This window comes from Bubalus bubalis, chromosome 1 (assembly GCF_019923935.1).
Source record: "Bubalus bubalis isolate 160015118507 breed Murrah chromosome 1, NDDB_SH_1, whole genome shotgun sequence".
Lineage (NCBI taxonomy): Eukaryota > Metazoa > Chordata > Mammalia > Artiodactyla > Bovidae > Bubalus > Bubalus bubalis.
In genome coordinates this window covers 83,684,704-83,706,049 of record NC_059157.1, presented here as the reverse complement: position 1 = coordinate 83,706,049, position 21,346 = coordinate 83,684,704, and the positions used below count along the sequence as shown (strand labels likewise).

General features: G+C 33.3%; 1 protein-coding gene across 4 annotated transcripts in view; it reads right to left on the bottom strand.

Moving 5' to 3' along the window:
* Positions 1 to 51: 51 nt before the first annotated feature.
* ARL13B (ADP ribosylation factor like GTPase 13B) overlaps positions 52 to 21,346 on the bottom strand; it is an 82,574-nt gene continuing 61,279 nt past the window's right edge. For 2 of the 4 annotated variants that reach the window (XM_025282406.3, XM_025282402.3), the window contains 7 exons: positions 19,862 to 19,967; positions 18,761 to 18,963; positions 15,915 to 16,029; positions 12,519 to 12,741; positions 9,216 to 9,332; positions 8,185 to 8,253; positions 52 to 894 (listed from right to left, as the gene is read on the bottom strand). In XM_025282406.3, coding sequence (XP_025138191.1) covers positions 818 to 894; positions 8,185 to 8,253; positions 9,216 to 9,332; positions 12,519 to 12,741; positions 15,915 to 16,029; positions 18,761 to 18,963; positions 19,862 to 19,967 — 910 coding nt within the window. In that variant the 3' untranslated portion in view covers positions 52 to 817. Of the gene's footprint in view, positions 895 to 8,184; positions 8,254 to 9,215; positions 9,333 to 12,518; positions 12,742 to 15,914; positions 16,060 to 18,760; positions 18,964 to 19,861; positions 19,968 to 21,346 lie in introns of all 4 variants that reach the window. The other 2 variants (XM_025282401.3, XM_025282404.3) reach the window with 2 other exon arrangements.

Here is a 21,346-nt window from a genome sequence, read left to right as displayed (position 1 = left end):
ATAGTATCTCATAAAACATTTCTACTAACTTAAAAAACATTTAAGTCAAAAGGAATTGCAAGTGTCTTTCATTTATTGGGAATGTCATCGAAGAAAACAAACAGCAACAAACATTCAATTAATTAGTGCTTTCAAATAATATAATTTGGTAAAATGTGAGAATCTATTTTAAAAATATCCTAAGGTCAAATTAAGATGTATAACTAAAGAACAATACTGTTATAAAACATAACTTCAAACCATATAAATATATCTCCTTTGTATAGTTCATGTCTGTCAAGTAAATCTATTCCATTTTCCAGACACAGTTGAAACAAAGTATCTATAGAAAAGTGCACAGTCAATATCATAGTAATTAAAATCCTTAAACAAAATTTTAGAAAAATATGAAAAGTTAAAAATTGAGGTTATAAATTCCCAAGAATCCCCTTTCCATGCACATATATCTTACAAACATTTAAAATAAAGAAATAAAGACTATTAAATAGTAAAGGAAGTATACAGAGTCCATTGGCTCTTTTTTTGAACAGGTTTTCCTTCAGGAATACACCCATGAGTGAGGATGTATAAACCAGAGTCAACACTAACTCTTGCTAACTTTTTCCAAATGCTCATCCTATTTGCTGGTCTTTTTTTTTTTTAAACCATGAAGGCCATGGATAAGCAATTAATTATCAGAACAGTCAGGTCTTTGGCTCACTGATATTGCTATGGTTATCTTGCCCCAGTCATCGACATTCAAGGTTTTCCTCTATTGAGAAAGAAGGTCCTCCAGTTCATCTTGCTGATGTAAAGAGAGCACATCCATATGACTTGGTTATGAGATGACATCGTGAGCATCACTGTTAGGTCTCTGTCGCACAGCCACGGGAGGTAGTGGCTTTCCATAGAAATCTATGTAAACAAAGTATACCAACAATATGTAATTGTTATGGTAAATCAAGATTTCTGACACAATTCATTTATTTCCAACCAACACCTTTAAAAGACTAAGAAACTCTGACCTTGTAAGTGAAGCATTGCATAGGGCAGACTGGGGAAAAAAGTCTGAATTGGAAAAAAGTTGAATAAATTCAAAAAACAACCACTAGGGTAAATTTTTAACTCAAGGTTATAAATTAATCTCTACTGATTTAATATAAAGCTGCACCTAATATATATATTATTATTATTTTCAAGTAAGTGTTCACATCAGAACAAAACCAATAACAAACATCCAAAACTAATAGAACCTGTTGCCAAAGCCCTGATAAAATCAGTATTTGTACAATCCATGTTCTTATCCAATGTCTATTATTTCTAAGAATTTGGTAAGAAAAATTAATTATCTTAGTGTTCTGGTATTAGGAATATTTTACAATGATACTTCAGTATAGTTCATTGATATAGGGCAGATCTGATACAAAGACAGTCTTAATTTTTATTTCATAATAAGTTCCCAACCCTTAATTATCATAAATTGGTTTATAAACTTATTAGCATATGGAAACTTCAGTTTTTCTGGCCTATTACTCAAAAATTATTCTAGAAGCAAAGGTGTTCAAGGTCACCTGAAATAAATATATTAAAAATGTATTTAGGGGCCCATTTCCAATTTGGCACATGCCAGAGTTCAGCTAAGTGGCTCCATGATATTGCTGCCTCAGCATCCATTTTGTCTGGCCAAGTGGCCTAAGGGGGTCTTAAGTAGATACTAGCACCTCATGCAAGAACATGCCCTAGAAAACAGCTTGCAAAATTAGATGAGTTGTAAATGTATATTGCAAACTCTAAGGCTGCCACTAACAAAAGTCTATGACAAAGGAGGAAAGAATATACAGTGGAGAAAAGACAGCTTCTTCAATAAATGGTACTGGGAAAACTGGAGAGTCACATGCAAAATAATCAGACTGGATTACTTTCTCACACCATATATGAAAATAAACTTTAAATGACTAAACATAAAATCCAAAACCATAAAACTCCTATAAGAAAACATAGGCAGTACACACTTTGACATTGGTCTTAATATTTGTTAGGTATGTCTCCTCAATCAAGAGAAACAAAGGAAAAATAAAAAATGGGGCTATATCAAACTAAAATGCTTCCACACAGCAAAGAAACTATCAACAAAATAGCCTACTGAATGGGAGGAGATACTTGCAAATAATACATCCAATAAGGAGTTAATATCCAAACCACACAAAGAACTCATACAACGCAATATCCAAAAACAAACAAAAAAAATTTTTAAAGTGGGCTAGAAGATCTGAAAAGACTTTATTGCAAAGAAAACAGATAGATGGCCAACAGACACATGAAAAGATGTTCAACATTACTAATAATCAAGGAAATGCAAATCAAAACCACAATGAGATATCACCTCACACCTGTTAGAATACCTATCATCAAAAACAACACAAATAACAAAAGAAAAGGAAACCTCATGCACTGTTGGTAGGAATGTAAACAGCACAGCAGCCACTATGCAAAACTGTATGGCGATTCCTCCAAAAATTAAAAATAGAACTACCATACAATCCAGCAATTCCACTTCTGGGTATTTTTCCAAAGAAAACAAAAATACTAATTCAAAAAGATATATGCACTCCTATATTCATTACAGCATTATTCACAGTAGCCAAGATACGGAAGCAAACTAAGTGCCCTTCAACGGATGAACGGATAAAGATGTGATACACACACACACACAATAATAAGCCATAAAAAAAAGGAAATCTTACTATTTTTGACAACATGAATGGACTTAGAGAGTATTACGCTAAGTGAAATAAGTCAAAGAAAGACAAATAGCGTATAATTTTACTTATGTGTGGAATCTAAAAAACATACAAAAAAACAAAGGAACAAACAAAACAGAAACAGTCATAGATACAGAGAACAAACGGATGGTTGCTGGACAAAGGAGAGGGACAGCAAAGCAGCAGGTGGGGTGCAGGAATGAGGGAAACAGGTGAGGGAAATTAAGAGGCACAAACTTCCAGTTACAAAATAAATAAGCCACAGGGATGAAATGTACAGAGTAGGGAATACAGTCAGTAATAACATAGTATCTTTGTATGGTGATTAAGGTGGTCAAAAGATACAAACTTCCAGTTAGAAAATAAGTACTAGGAATGTAATGTAAAACATTATTAATATAATTATATAATTAACACTGCTGTATGTTACATATGAAAGTTAAAAGAATAAATCCTAAGAGTTTTCATCATAAGGAAAAAATTTTTTTTCTTTTTTTTTTTCCTTTTTAATCTGTATGAGATGATGCGTATTCACTAAATTTACTGTGGCAACCATTTCATGATGTACGTAAGTCAAAACATTATGCTATACACTTTAAACTTATACAATGCTTTAGATTAATCATATTTGAATAAAACTGGAAGGAAAAAATATAAATAAAATAATGAAATTGAATAAATTTCAATGAAAGAAAGAGTAACAGAAAATTACAATTAGGCAAATACCACAGTAAAAATTATTGCACACACAATCCAATGACAGATACTAAAACAGAAGCTAAAGTTTGTGGAGAACAGAATATTTGCATATCCCAAAGTATCACTTCTATGATATTTACTAATTACAAAGAAAATAGTAACATTTTACAATGTGGCAATTATCACCTTATTCAAATGATGAAGGTTAGCACCACCAATAATGAGATTTATCAACATCATGTACACCCCTATTTCAAACATTTTGAGCATCAATTCAGTTCATCAATGAGAGGTGCTCTTATGTCATCAGTTTGCAGCCTCTACCAGAGTGTACCATAGACAATACTATATTTGCCACAATTATGTCATTACTTAAAAAAATTTTTAAATAAACTGTATATTCTCTCCTTAAAAAAAAATTGGAGGAGAAAATGATTGTTCAAGCAACTATAAATTTAAAGCGAATACTAAGCTGCCATGATGCTCTAAGAAATCTTAATATAACAATGTTAATAAAATGAATTAAAAATATGGATTTCAAAGCTGGACAGACCTAACTTCAAATTCTGTGTCATTTATAGCTGTGTGAGCTTGGGTGTAGGTTTCTCACACACAAACTGCCCATCTTTCAAGGCTATTAGAGGAATTAAAATGAGATAATGTACTTAAAAGTGCTTAGCAATATGCCAGGGACATAGTATACAGTTATTATACTGCTATTAATAAAATTATAAGATACAATTATTTTGATAAATTTAAAGTATGCCTTTTCTAATTTCTTGCTTTCAAAATTAACGAGAATTTTAACATATCACAGAACTCATGATTAAACCAGAATGAATAGTTTCTATTATGTTTTACTTCTAGAACTGAAAAGAACCCAAATCACATACACATGACAAGAAGTATCAATTGCAGTTGATTCTGTATTATTTCATTGCCAGAAAATTATAAAATTCTATACAAAACAGGTTTCTTATTCCCTTAACTGTAGGGGATATAAGTTGACCATACTGACCAACTGATATGACCAAATTAATTGATACCCATTTTAATAAAGGGCTTCAAACTTAACATACAAAATATAATCTTCATTCATATTTTAAGATTTGAAAATATTCTTTAGTTTTATACTTGGCACTTTTGGCCAACAATGTTTATTTCTCATAATGCATAACGTTTATGAAGTATGGATTAAGAGTGTCTACAAAGTGAATATAGATTCAGTTTTTAAGTCTATTCTCTGAATGTATGTCTTATGTATTACCCAGAGTGAGGTTTAGAGAAAATAAAGCAATTAGAAAAGTAAAATTGAACTGCCATCAAGGAATCAATGTCTATAATCAAAGAATAAATAAGAATCTGCCTTAATTCCTATTTGACTATAAAAAATTAGTTTTCATCTCAATAATTTTAAGTGCCAAACCCAAATGCAGTTAACTTAATTATTTCCCTTTCCCTTAATTATTTCCCATTATATGTCTGTTGTCTACTTCCCATCAACCACATTCAAATAAATATATATTAATAGTTAGGAAAGAGAAGAGGATGCGATGATAAAATTGGCAACTATCAGCATCTCAAACAAAAATCTCACAATAAATATTAAAAATTAATTTAAACTTAATTAAAATTTTAAATTTATTATACCTACTTTCTTCTCCATAATGAAAACAGAGTTGATTATACTTTTTTTTAGCTATACAAGGTATACTTTGACTTAAAATTTATGGAAAAAAAATAATGAAGATATTTTAAAACTTGTGAAGTTAGAATGTTTAATTTTCTGCTTTGAGAAGTTAATTTATTGATCTACTTAAAATTAACTGATATATTAGAATAACAGTGGTCTTAAATTTAACTAATTCATTATAATTATTTTCTAGGAGTTCTAATTTAAAAATATAGGACAGCAAAGAAAAACAAAACCAACAAAAAACAACCTTCTTATTAGCCTATTTTCAATCTCTTTTTTAGTTGCGTTTATCTAATGTTCCCCCAGATACTACCCTTCTTTTCTCCTTATTCTACATACTTTCCCTCAGAAACAGGAAACTATCATTCCTTCAACTGCATTCATTCAATAAGCAAATATATAACATCTATTAGGGACAAAGCATTTCTATTACGTGATGACAACTGAAAAACAAAACAAAAACTACCTACATGCCCTTCCACCCACCTGAGTCCCCTTTCTCCAGAGTTCCAGAATCTTATTTGCACTGATTTATAGACATTTCCAAATAGATAAGCCTACAGACACCTCCAAAGTAAGTTTCCGTTCTCCTCATGTATTGTCAGTATTAGAGATAGCACCAAACTTCTAGCCCCTTCAGCCAAATAATTCTGTTCCTCTTTTCTTTCATCCCATACATTCATTCTTCATATAGAATTTATGACTGTTCAAATATTCTCTCAACAGATTTTTTATTCTCCATTGCCATTCCCATTCTTCACTTCTCACTCTCACTACTGCAACAGCTTCTAACTGGGATCCTAACCTTAGTGTGGGCACAATCTAGTCTATGCTGCTGCTGCTGCTAAGTCACTTCAGTCGTGTCTGACTCTGTGAGACCCCATAGACGGCAGACCACCAGGCTCAGCCGTCCCTGGGATTCTCCAGGTAAGAACACTGGAGTGGGTTGCCATTTCCTTCTCCAATGCATGAAAGTGAAAAATGAAAGTGAAGTCGCTCAGCTGTGTCCGACTCTTTGCGACCCCATAGACTGCAGCCTACCAGGCTCCACCGTGCATGGGATTTTCCAGGCAAGAGTACTGGAGTGAGTTGCCACTGCCTTCTCCAATCTAGTCTATACATACATAGTGACAAAAATTACTTTCCTAAACAATAACTCTTGTAATACTATTTCCCTGTTAAAAATGTATATTGTCTCTTGTAAAATTATAGTGAGTCTAGACATCTTAAATATATTTGTGAGGCCCTAAACAATCTGGCTATAAGCTGTAATTCTAGTTTAAATATCTTTCTGTAACTTTAAACTTCCTATTTCTTACCTATTCCACCTACATGAACCTAAGCTCTAGTCACAAGTAACTTCATACTGTTTTCCAAATTAAGCAATGTGTTTTCCCACCTCTCCATCTTTGAACAGTTTATTTCTTCTGCTTATTAACTCTTCTCACACATGTATGCATGTATATATATTTATATACACATACATTAGCACTACCTAATTGTTTCTAACAACATATTGAATATTTAAGCTGATAATATATTCTAACACAAACAATTTCAAAATATAAATAAATAGGAACTAATCTATTATAGTCAACAAAAACATCATGATGTAAAGTTAGCACCAAAAGACATGTGACTTCACTGTTATTCTGAAGTTGAAGGACAAACCTTCTGTCTTTAGAAATTAACAAAATCTTTTAATTTTCACTGCAAAGCAATCAAACCAGTCAATCATAAAAGAAATCAGTTCTGAATATTCATTGGAAGAACTAAAGTTGAAGATCCAATTCTTTGGCCACCTGATGCAAAGAACTGACTTATTGGAAAAGACCCTGATGCTGGGAAAGACTGAAGGCAGGAGAAGGGGGTGACAGAGGACGAGATGGTTGGATAGCATCACCAACCTGACAGACATGAGCTTGCGCAAGCTCCGGGAGTTAGCAATGGACGGGGAAGCCTGGCCATGCTGCAGGCCATGAGATAGCAGAGTAGGACATGACTGAGCGACTGAACTGAACGATTATGAAGAAATATTTCATTATTGATACAGTATTCAGAAAAAGAAAGCAACCAGCACATTTAAATTTAAATACTTTTTGAATAAAATATTTTATATAGTCTGAGGTAATTTCAAATTATATATGTTTTTCAAAAGATTAAGCTTCAGAATTTTTCGTTTCTAGTAAATGGATCTTCTTAGGAAACCAAGTTCAAGATTAGGTAAACAGAATTATCAAAAAGGAAATGAGATGTTCTTGATGAATTTTATTGAGCTACAATTCTATATGTATAAATCATCCTTTTGCATGTTAGAAATCAGAACTTCTGCCTGTTGTAAAGGGCAGTTCTGTATTCCCCACTGTCCTTTTTCAAGTTTCCAGGTGGAGCTCTTATACCCTATACTGGCTATACTATACCTTATGTTAATTTCATCCACAAAAGTGTTTTCTTGATTCAGTGAAGACTTTAGTAATTTTCTTTCTAGTAAGCTGAATTTCCCTGGTGGTTCAGATGGTAAAGTGTCTGCCTACAATGTGGGAGACGTGGGTTCAATCCCTGGGTCAGGAAGATCTCCTGGAGAAGGAAATAGCAACCCACTCCAGTATTCCTGCCTGGAAAATCCCATGGACGGAGGAGCCTGGTAGGCTACAGTCCATGGGGTCGCAGAGTTGGACACGACCATGCATGCATCATTGAGTATACTGAGCATATATAGGACAATGAAGTTTTTAACACCATAATTGTACTGTCTCATATTTAAGCTGCCTTAAAATCTTTCTCTTTTACAACTATTTACATTAATATATAATGGATAAACACAAGCTATGATGGTCTTTACCTCTGTTTTCTAAGATAAATGTTAAATTATATTGAGGCAAAGGACACTTAAGAATAAAAAATTAAATAAATGAAAGTGAAGTATAATGAAAAAGGATGGTTGTGGATTTGAAAGGCTCCCCAAAGTAAAAGTTTATTGAAGTAATGAGGTAAAGAAAAATGAATGTGACATGTATAGATATTTGAAAACTGATCCTTTTGCATTACCATTATGACGTGTTTCACCAAGAGGCTCAAGTTTTGGAAGTCTAGTGACTTTGGGGGTTCCCCAGCCAACTGAAGAAAAAGAAAGACATTTAAAAACACTGTTATACAGTATCTCTTTAGGTCTGTTAAGAGGATCCCTCTCTTGACAGCAATGTATACAACTTCAATGTCAATTCATACATATTGAATGATATAGTACCAAATAACCATAAACCCATTTTAAATGGTTTCTGTTTTAAAATGTAATTTTAGGTTGGTAATACTTGCTTTACGTTTTTGTTTCCCTTTAGATAAAAATATAAGCATCCTCACCACCATCATAAATAACCTTAGGCTACTAATCTAAGTCCCAACAGAAGCTAAAAGAAATATATAATTATTAAGTGGAATATCAGAAATAAGTCCTAAAATGGGGCTCAAAGGAAAATGTTACCATCTTATGCCTTCTAGTAAGACTAAAAGGAAACTACAAATATATACATTGTAAGGTATTTACTGAATATGTGAGGTACAATGCTTAGTGATGAAAAATTTCTCAAAATTACTATGTCCCAGTGCTTTATATACAGTATTTCATTTAATATCCATAACATAGTTAGAAGGTCAGGATGTATGTTGGAAATACAATGGAAACATTAAAACATCTTGGCTTCAAACATTAATTTTCAGGATGAAAGATCCAATTTTTTAAAAGGTCATACTAACCATCCATTCATTACAATTACATTCCCTTTAGCAATCTGGGTACTGATATTCCAAACAGGACCTGAATCCATTATAGGAGGTACTTAAGTAAAGATGTCTTATTAATTTTTACTATTTTTTTTACTTTATTAAAGCATTTTTTATGAATAAAAAAATCAATATTTATGTTGATATATTCTGAACTAAGTAGACGGAACAAATAATTCTACCTTTCTCACAAATTCACAAGATTATGAATACGCCGAATAACTGCATAATTTTTTTGTATTTTTCTTTACTGTTTAAGGCAGTATTTCTAAATTCAGTATCAATTTCAATTTACTCACCAGGAGGAGGAGGTGGGGGTGGTGTTGGACTCTTAGGAACAGAATCATCTGTATTAACAGGTTCTACACGGTGGCTCCTTTTCATCCTTAGTTTCTTAGCTTTCTTTTTACTGTTATCTATAAGAACATAAACATGAAACTTTATTCCTTTTGGGAAAAGTTACTTCTATAATAAAAAAAAAAGAACAGAATTAGAATATTGATATTATTATTACCATAGAAATATAACTTCAACTTAAAAATTGTTACCAGTAATGAACTGTGAACTTGCCTTTTCTAAGAATAAATTTATAAGTGCTTATTGAATGAATGATTAAAAAATATGAGCAAGTGGCAAAAGTCGTATTTTAAGTTCTGAGAAGTGATTTAGAATACAAAAAAAATCCATATTTCCAAAAGTAACATTTTTTTTTCAAGTGTCATAATAAATAAATAGAATCATCTAATTACAGAGACTTCTACAAAGCTACGGATGACCTGGGGGAAAAAGAGAGGTATCGGTTTATCTCAGTAGGATATACAGAATGATTCCAGATCTAAGCCCCAAAATAATCCTTTTAAATGTGAAAAAAGACCCTAATCAAACCAAAGCACATTATCTATGAAAATAATGCCCAAGATGCTCAATATAAACGTAACCAAAATTCATATTAGATCTTACAGAACTGAATCTTAATTTTTCTAAAAATATTTACAAATTCTCGCTTAAGCACATATAGACATTTTAAGTGAATCTATGTTGTTATTCAAAAGCAGAGACATTACTTTGCCAACAAAGGTTCATCTAGTCAAGGCTATGGTTTTTCCTGTGGTCATGTATGGATGTGAGAGTTGGACTGTGAAGAAGGCTGAGCGCCGAAGAATTGATGCTTTGAACTGTGGTGTTGGAGAAGACTCTTGAGAGTCCCTTGGACTGCAAGGAGATCCAACCAGTCCTGATCCAACCAGAAGGAGATCAGCCCTGGGATTTCTTTGGAAGGAATGATGCTAAAGCTGAAACTCCAGTACTTTGGCCACCTCATGTGAAGAGTTGACTCATTGGAAAAGACTGATGCTGGGAGGGATTGGGGGCAGGAGGAGAAGGGGACGACAGAGGATGAGATGGCTGGATGGCATCACTGACTCAATGGACGTGAGTCTCACTGAACTCCGGGAGTTGGTGATGGACAGGGAGGCCTGGCGTGCTGCGATTCATGGGGTTGCAAAGAGTCGGACACGACTGAGCGACTGATCTGATCTGATCTGATGTTGTTAACATGTAAACTTTAACAACATAAATCAGGATGTCACAGTAGCTAAATAATCAAACAGCAGAGCCACTGAAATATTTTAATTGATAATCCCAAATCACTAAATTTATACATATAATACATTTTCTAAAATGGAAATTATGTTACACAAGAAACAGCCAACATCTATGAAACCTATAAAGCAGTAAGAAATACAAATATATTTAGAAACTCATTTTTCTAAATAAATTAGTGTCACTTGAGAACATTTTATTCTAGATATAAACAGAGACATCCTTTTACAATTAAAGCTATAAGCTTTGCATCTGGGAAAAAGGAAAGAGAGTTTCCAGAATCATATGGAACTTTAGCATGGGCAATAAGTCAGGGTCATGGAAGAGCACAGGCTATGCAACAGAGGATTGAAAGTTGAGGGAAGTGAATCTCAGCACAGCCACAGGTGAGCTGTGTGATCTCAAATTACTCAACCTTTCCAAGTCCCTGGTGTCCTACTCTACATAATGGGAAAAATATACCCCAGGATTGATATGTGAAATAACAATTTTGTGTTAAATAATATTTTCAAATCATCTACCAAACCATTTTGTTCTTTAACAATGTATTAGTGTTATTAGAAAGAGTTGTTCCAATATATTTAGAGGCCACTTAAAGTCTACAGTCTACATTTTGTTTTACTCTGTTAACAGAGTGATATGGGTACAAATGTGGATACCCTAACTTCCCAAATTACAAAAAGTATAACTTTCAAATCTTTGTATTTTTATATAAGCAAAACATCCATGCTTGGTACTCTGCATCTCAGGGACTGAGATCTTGTTTTCATAAACTCTTTGAAAGTGAAAGTGAAAGTGAAGTCGTGTACGACTCTTTGCGACCCTGGTGGACTGTAGCCCACCAGGCTCCTCCATCCGTGGGATTCTCCAGGCAAGAATACTGGAGTGGGTTGCCATTTCCTTCTCCAGGGGATCTTCCCAACCCAGGGATCGAACCTGGGTCTCCCGCATTCCAGGCAGACACTTTAACCTCTGAGCCACCAGGGCAGACTCCATATTAAATTCTTTAATACTATACAAAAATTATTATATACCATCCCTATAAATACATCATATACCTAGTTATTGTATCACCAACTAAGAATGGCAAGGAAGCAATGGTTACTGGGTATCTCTCATGTATCGGCCCTGTGCTAGGAACATTGTAGAGTTACTTTTATTATAAGGAAACCTAAAAGCCTGATGGAAAAAAATAAAAGATGAAAACTCCATTTTTGAGATGAGAAAAACAAGGACTGAAGAACACCACATAATATAACATACATCTAGTAGATGAGAAAGTCTGGATGCTACCTCAGGTTGCGTGAGTCCAAAGGGTCTCTCTCTATGACACCAAAAGACATAAATTTCCTGTTAAATCACATAACTAGTTTAAAAAAAGAAAAGTAACTATAAAGATTTCATATAATATTAAAATAAGAGGAAAATGGATATTTGATAATAAAATAGCTTTTAAATTATATTTTTAATTTATTTTAATATAAGGATAATTGCTTTACAATATTGTGTTGGTTGCTGCCATAAAGCTTTCAAAATGTTCAATTATGTTGCATCCCCTAAAAATCACAAGTAAATAAAGAAAATGACACTGACTATAACTTTATGAAGATTAAAAACAAAACAAACCCTCCAAGAATTTTAAAAGTTTTAAATACACTCTAAGGATTTCTGGGGCTATGCAATATTCCTAATTACTGAAAATGGAATTTTCAGCTGAAATTTTCTTCAGTTACAAAGGTCTAGGTTTTAAGACATCATGAATAAAAACATAAATTAGCAAAATAATGAACTAAAATTCATGAAAAAACATAATAAACACTGCATTTGGAGATGAAAAAATCTTATATTTCTTTGTGAAAATAACCATGACAAATGAAAGAGTATTTTTAAGTTTTATATAATGTTATTTATATGTCACATATAATACATAAAACTTAAAAATAAACACAATGACCATAAAAATAAATACTTTATATATTTTTAATAACTAGATTTATCACCTGATTCTGATGATCTCCAGTCTGTCTCATCTTCATTTTCCAACTGCTGTGTTAATGCCTCCTTATAATTTTCTACTACTCCAAACTCACTGTTTTTTTGGCTACTGTCACTGATCTGGCTCTGTGTCTCTATTTGCTCATGCTCCATTTTATGTTTCAGGGGGCAGCCATCACTGTCTTCTGTATTTTGCCTCTTTTTCTCTCTTTCAAGTTTTTTTTCATTCTGACAAAAATGAAATGTATCATTCTTAATATAATGGTCATATCTAAGATAGCTTAAAGGAGAAATCAAATAATTCATGAGCATTATGTAACTTCAGGGCACTTTGATATTTCCATTAAAAATTATTTGAGTGTATCATTAAAACATGCTAATTGCCAAACATTCAGAAAACAGAGATAGTATAAAGAAAGAACACTTATATTACTAGTAATTCCACAGTCTAGAGATGATCACTATTTGATGTACAAATCACACAGAGGTGCTTTTTTTTGCCTATCCCACACATACAGACATACACATCCTCAAACATACACAAATGTGACTGTCTCTCTCTATATACATATTTATGTATATTTTTGGAGAAGGAAATGGCAACCCACTCCAGTATTCTTGCCAGGAAAATCCAAGGGATCGAGGAGCCTGGAAGGCTGTAGTTCATGGGGTCACAAAGAGTCAGGACTGAGCAGCTAAGCACAAGCACATGTATATTTTTAAACAGAAAAGAATCAAAAATTTAAGAATATATATTTCTTTCTATGTCATTCAATTTATGAAGTGCTTCAATATTACATGACACATACATAGTAGTGTTAGCTATGAAAGTATTATATTATGCTATGGTTTAGTTGCATGCTACAGTTTAGTATATCTGATTCTTGCGACCCCATGGACTGTAGCCCACCAGGCTCCTCTGTCCATGGGATTTCCCAGGCAACAATACTGGAGTGGGTTGCCATATCCTTCTCCAGGGAATCTTCCTGACCCAGGGATGGAACCAACATGTCCTGCATTGCAGGCGATCTACTGCATTGCAGGTGGATTCTTCACCACTGAGCCACCAGGGATTCCCTATATTATAATGTATGTGTAAGCTATTACTACTTTCATCAATTACACTATTATTTTGAATAATTCTATCATAACTTATTTTACCAACTCCCACTCAATGGACAAAGACATGATTTTCAATTTTTCATTATTACAAGAAATATAATTATTGAATTAGTTCTCCAGAATAAATTCCTAACAGTCATGCTGCTGGATCAATGGGTAAAGCCTTTAAAATGTGACATACTACAAACTTTACTTCATAAAAACTAATGTCAAATTACACCACTGGAAAAGGATTGAAAGAGTGATATTTTCCCACATCTTTCCTTTTTTTGATTGCACAACGCAGCATGTAGGATCTTACTTCCCCACCAGGAATCAAACCTGTACCCCCTGTACTGGAAGTGTGCAGTCTTAACCACTGGACTGCCAGGAAAGTCCCCCACCCCGCATCTTTTTTAGTGCTTTTTTAATCATCATGCTCAGTTATTCAGCTGTGTCTGACTCTTGGTGACCCTTCGGACTACAGCCTGCCAGCCTCCTCTGTCCATGGGATTTTTCAGGCAGGAATACAGGAGTGGGTTGCCATTGTCCCCTCCAGGTTTTAATCATTATCAATCTTTTATATCTACACCAAACTAATAAATACTTTTTTAACTCAGTGTTGATTTATTATTTGTATTACTACTGAAGATAAGTTATAAAATATCCTTATTGCCATTTAAATTTTTTCTATAAGGAACTACCCATCATAACCCAATGCCCTTTTTTCTATTAGAGTCTTATTATTTACACAGTAATTTTTTAAGGATTCTTTTTTTCTTTTGGTCCCATGTTTCTCAAATATTTTTCATTACGATTAGTTTTTTTTTTTTTTTTTTGTCCTTAACTTTGTAGAACATCTCTTTAAAAACTGACTATAATAAGATCTACTTTATTTTTCCCATTTTGTGATTTTTCACTCTGTGATTTGTGGCCTCATTGTCCTGCTTTGAAAGTTTCTCCTCCTCCAAGTTTACAAATGTCTAACTGTATTATATCCAAGTGTTTCTAAGGCATCTTTTTTTTATATTTAAATCTTTTAAAATTTATTTTGGTATACAGTGTTCAATAATTTTGCTTTTTTTCCAAATGACTCTTCAGTTGTTTCAATATCTTTTTTCTCCCAGATTTGAAATGCCACTTTTCTCTTATACTAAATGCTTATATATAACTCTGTTTGTTACTATTGTTTCATTGTGTATTCTGGAACCAACATCTCACCATTTTCATCATCTGTGATAAAAATCAAAGGAAAAAAATGTCAGGTAACATTTTAAAGGAGAAGTTTGGGGGGAAGAAAACTTGCTTGATAAAAAGGGTCATTTATTTCCATTTATTTCATTTCTTAAGTAACTTAAAACCAAATATCTCATATTACCAACTATTTTGCAAAAATAAAACAACCAAAAACTATACAATCAATTTCTTACCTGTGGAGCTGCCTCCCTCCTCAGCAGCAGCCCCAAGGAAGAAATAATCATCCACCTTTCCAGATGAATACCTGTGTGGAAGGAGGCAGTGATAGGGGAAGAGGGATGGAGCATACAGGTGGGTCATGCGAGCCACCTGCCACATTAAACTCTGAGTGAATGAAGAGGCGGTTTAGGAAGCTCTGCCACTGAGGAAGCATAGCTGCTGGGAGTGATTAAAGCAGGACCAATGCAAACTCTGAACATGAGTAGAAAATGAAAACAAAGACACAGATACACAGACGGACAGATACAGAAACACACACACATACACATACACTCTCTTTCACCCTTAATTTATGATTAAAATCTACAAATTAATTTTAGTTAAACTTCTGACATTTAAAATTAAAATAAATGATATTCAGATATAAAAGAACATATCATAGTTTCAAACATTAAGTATCCTGGGAAAATAGCTAGAAAGCCATTTACATACTCTAATACGTCATAAACATGTAAATATTACTGTAAAAGGACAGTAATAGCAATATACAGGGATAAAGACAATGTAAATAAGAGTAAACACTACTATCATAGGATATGTGACAAAATGTATTTATCAGAACAATAAGATAGTTGTACATCCTATCTTCATTTTCATTCTCAGTGAATTCTGCAGCCATCCTTCCTTTTTACACGAGATCAGAAGAGAAGATTGAAGAGGAAGAAAAAGCAGCAAACCTTTAGCCGGTCTCCCCCTTTAATTTCTTTTACAAATAATTCCCTGGTGAAATACTTCTATCTCCCTGCCTCCTTTCCCTACTCCTCACCTCCTTTCTGAACTTCCAACTTTATAAAATATAAAAATTAATTCGCCACTATCCATACCTCAATGATTACAGATGCTATTGGCTGGAAAGGATTAACAATAACTGGTTCTGGGTCCAACTCAGCCATACCACTGGTTCCATGGAGTTCAGCCTGTTCTTGCTCTCTTTGTTCTCTATATTTTGAAGGAAAAAATTTGGAATTCCTTATGAGAAAATGATAAACCATGTTTAAGAACACTTGCAATAGGTTTATGGCTATTAAATTCAGTATTTAAACATATGGATATGGCTTTGAACTACTGATTTTCAGATATCCTTATGCAGGTAACAGGCCGCTATCTCCATGTAAAGATTAATCGTTTGAATTTTAAAAGAAATGCTGATAAAAATGACATTCTCTATGACTGACTTCTTAATGTCTGCAGTACAGATTATTTTTCTATGTAATAAAGATTTATATTTATCAATTTATTAATTACCCTCCAAACCAATGCTATCCTCTTCTCTAATGGTAACTAGATAAGTTCTACTGTTAAACCTCTTAAGAACTGTGTACAGTTCTATATCATAAATGAACTAGATAACAATTATTGCTTTGCATAAGTAGAAAAGTCTATAAAAATAAATTGCCCTTTGTCACTCAAATCAAATAAATATTTCTATATTAGTTACTACTGAGACTTTTATTACCTCTGTGACTTAAAATTAATGTTGCCCCAGAGATAAAGGTAATAAATTATTAAAAGAAGCAGCTATAGACAGAAACATGACTATTTTAGATCTGCAAGTAGACTAAGTATAGTAGAACAACGTCAGTGTTCATTACTACGGCATTTATTAAGTTCTATGATGGAAAGATATATTCTCTCATCCTAAACCTAGAAAGCCAAGATTTAGTGAGCAGCAATTTACTAATTTTGTGACCTTGGTCATTTATCTGCATACTTGAGCCTCAGCTTTCCCATAAATGTGGACAAAATACCTATTTCATAGAGCTATTTCAGGTAAATTACTGTATGTGAAAGCTTTCTGTATATAAACATATATACAGGACACTTATTCATTATTAATGTTATTCATTTATTAATAAGTAATTTCGGGTATCTGGTTTTAACATACTATTTTCAGATACCAATAATAGCTGTTTTACTTTTTTTTCAAAATTATCTAAACCTATAAAAATCTAAAAACCTATTAAATTGTATTTAACAATAAAAAGTTCTTTTTTTTTTTTTAACACTCTCATCTAAATTTAATTATGGATTCTGTTAGGAGAGGATTCAGACCACAAGCGGCATGGCTAAGAGAAAGGAGAAAAGGGGAGAGGGGTACCAGAAAAGCCAGCCATAACATGATCTGGAATATCTATATGGAAAAAGCTAAAACTGAAAAAAAAAAAAAAGACTAAATTTCTTTTATTCAATCTTTTTTTTTCCCTTTTTGCTTGTTTTCTAAGTGGAGGAAAACCAAAGAAGCCTTTAGAAAACTATGGCCATATATTTTGTTTTCATAAATACATAGAAGGTATATTTACATGAATGGTTGGGTGTACTTAGCTTTATATCATGAAAATATACACTAGAATAGAAAATCAAAGATTCTCACAGGAATTAAAACCTCTTATTGGTTCAAGAGAGACCCATGTCACTGATCTGCTCATGTTATTGAGCACTTGAGGATAGAAAAGTTCTCTCTCCAGGAGGTAAGTCCTGATTCTGAATTAAATGAAAGATACCAGTAATCAGAGGATTTCCTTGACAGTGTGAAGGAGCACCTCACAAAGGCATCACCAAGGCCAGTTAGTGGGTTCTTGTCTACCAGGCTGCAACTGTTAAAGCACACAGAAGGCCAATATTACTTAGGTAGATGGAAGACAACTTTGGATGCCACAAGGGCTCACTTGGAAATCTTTTTGTTTCTTTCCTCCCCTGACATGTAACAATCAAATGAAGAAAGAAAGAGAAATCTTGGGATTAAGAACTAAATTCAACATCTAATCAAATCTGAGAAGCCCATTAGATCTCTCTGGCAGGAAGATCCCCTGGAAAAGGGCATGGCAACCCACTCCAGTATTCTTACCTGGAGAATCCCATAGACAGAGGAGCCTGGCAGGCTATGGACCATGGGATCACACATAGTTGGATACAACTGAAGTGACTTAGCATGCATGCATGTAATCAAATCTGAGTATTATTTTATTCCAGCATGAATATTATTATAACTGATTCTGTGGTAGAATTTATGTAAACATTTTTTTTTAATTTAGAGTTTGCTAAACATTTTAAAAATTTCCATTTAGGCAACACATTTTTAAAATAGTTTTAAAAACATGTTTTTAAAACCTGAGATAGTGCAATTCATTTTTTCAGACAAAAACTAGTGCTGAAGATCACATTTTGCTTCAGCTGGTTGATCCACACTAACAGCTTACCTTCTATCTTCACTGACACTATGAGGAGTATCTCAGTCTACGACACGTTTTTTCCTATGGGAGACTGTCCTGTGCATCACAGAACGTTTAGCAACATCCCTGGCCTCCACCCTCTAGATGCCAATTGCACTCCACCTCCCAGCCACAACAAGCAAAAATGTTCCTAGACATTGCCAAATGTCTTCTGAGGAGCAAAATCACCCTGTGGATTGAGAACCACTGCACTAAAGGTTGTCATAAGAAATAAAGAAAGAAAAATTGTAAAACTGTGAGGGATAAATACCTCAGCAATATTTATAACTACTATACCACCATTAGGAAAATTAGAACTCTATCAACCAAACCTGTTAAGTCTACAGAAATAAAAAAAATTTACCAAGAAAAACCTGAATAGGCAAACTAAAAAACTATTCATAAAAGTGAGGTGTTTCTGGCTTTTCATATGCACTGTGCTATATAATTAATCTACTTACCTTTCTTCTCGTAATTTCTGTACACGTTCAGCCCTTTCTCGCTTCTCTTGCTCCTCAAGAGCACGTTGTTCTGCTGTGTCTTTTTGGATGCGTTCATTTAAGGCATCAAAGTCCCTTGCAATGATATGTAGTAGCCAATAAAGGCCCTTTTTAATGGACTTGTCAATTTTCTTTCCATATCCCAAGACTGCTGAACAAGGTTCCTTAAAAATAGAAGTTTATTTGACTTAAAGATTAAAACTAAAAGTTCTCTACAAATATTTATTCATAAACCATTAGTATAATTACTGGAGAATCAAAATCAATAAACTCGTTAAATTAATGATATAAAGCCCCTGCTTCTTTCGCTTATAAAATACATCTCTGCAATGATTACTACATTAGTATGTACGTATGAGTTGAACGTTCTATGGATTATGCCTGTAAGCTTTGCGAGTGATTATGACACTAGTAGTTGGCAGTGCTAGATAATTTTAAACAAAATCACCGACTGACAAAACTGAACTTACAGAAGAAAACTACCTATTAAAAATACTATTAATACTACTACTATTTAACACTACATAATAAAAATAGCAGAAAATTTTAATTTCTTACACCAAGGAATGTATGGCACTAAGCATCTTTTAAGATCAATGGCCTAACAATCATTTTCTGAAACCAAGAATAAATGATTAAATCCTCAGTTCATCTTTAAGACTGTAGGATAACTCTAATATAATCTTTCAAAATTCATTATGAACTTTTCCTAAGTATAAACTGTGTATTTATACTTCCACCATTTTACAATATTTATAGAATAACATGTTTGTATAGCTTACATATTTGTCAGCAATGTTGAAACAAAATCAAATCTAAAGTCTTTGAAATGATGGAAGATATTTTAAAGAAGTCAGTAACAACTAAACAGAAAACAAATATCACTGTATCAAGTAATTTCAAATGAACAGTGAGATCATGTATTTCCTGGGTAAAATATTTTAAAAAGAAACACTAATAAATTATTTTGTTAGCTGCCTACCCTCTTATTGCTTATCACCTTTACAAAAACTAAGTTATACCAAATATAATTTATAGGGCAAAAGAAGCCTCAACACTTACTATCTGACACAAGCACTTGTGCTCATTGACCAGCTTTTCCAGAGAAAGACACTCAATCACATCAGCTTCTCCTAGAGCCCCTTCCTTATCCTGTTTATTTGCCAACCTAGAAAGACATAGGTGAAGTGGATTTACAGCAAATATACAATCAGACAGCTGCTTAAAAACATTCTCACCAAGTTCCTACTCCAAAGTTTTAACCCTGCTGATTACAGAACATGCTGGCTTTACAGAACAATGTACTATCTTTTATTCCATCATTTTTCCTTTAAGTTTGTAAACATTTTTCAAGATTTGGCCTGTAAAAGGGAAATCAAATAAAGAGAAATGTCAAGAAAACAAGCAATAGGTCAACAGGCCAACAACAAAGTACAAACAGAAAAAGAAGTGGACTAGTTTCCACAACACTCAGCCATCAGTTACCCCTTTCACCTTAGAGCCTTATCTTCTTAAAATATGCTGCATCGTGATGCAAAGGCCCTTATCCCAAGTCTTTTTTCTTCTTTAAAATACAAACTGCATCATTTTTCACATATCTAAATATTCATTCAAAGCTTGTATTATTTGAGCTAACCTGTATTTCCACGGTGTGGATGTGTTCACATAAAAGTACAATTTACTGAAGAAATGAGGTCACTTTTATCTAATTTATCTAGCACAGCACTGGACATAGAAAACCTTATACTCAATTAGGAACAAACTGGGGAACAAGTGAAAAAACCAAAACAAGTTCTAAAAAGAGTTAGGAATTACCACAAAATACTGTTTTCCTGGAAGCCTGGCGTGCTGCAGTCCATGGGGTCGCAAAGAGTTGGGCGCAACTGAGCGACTGAACAACAACAACTATTTTCCAATCAGATGGCAGAGGTCAAAAGGTAATAAAACACTGTCTTAGAAATGGTTTGGTAGTATTTCAGGAAAATATATATTATATCATAAGTATGTAGAATAATCAATCTAATGAACCCTATCACCTATCTTTAAAAATTTATACCGTGTTTGCTCATCTATTTATCTTCCATGTTCCCATCAGTCATATCACTTCACCCCAAAATTTAAAAATATTCTAATACCACTGTCACACTTAAGCTCTGAAAAAAATTAATAATCTTCAATATCTTTTTTAAGTGTAATGTCCAAATTCAGATCCAAACCATATATACATTACAATTTATTCTTTTAAGTGTTTCTGAATCAGTATCACCCCCAATGACAACACTGCTTACTCCTGCAACATCACTACCAATATCTCTGAAAAGACTACACAAAAATGGCAGTATCATCAATTTTACTTATAACATCTAACTATAAAAACAAGTCAGGGAGGGTACAGTGGAAGGATGAATGAACTTTCAACATGGAAAAAATGGTATTTTAAAGACCACAATTTGGGCACCTTGACTATTCACTGGTAGTGATTGGTTAACAGGTGTTTATATGTGTTTCTATACCCTCCCTTTCTTCCTCAAAAGTTAGCATACTATA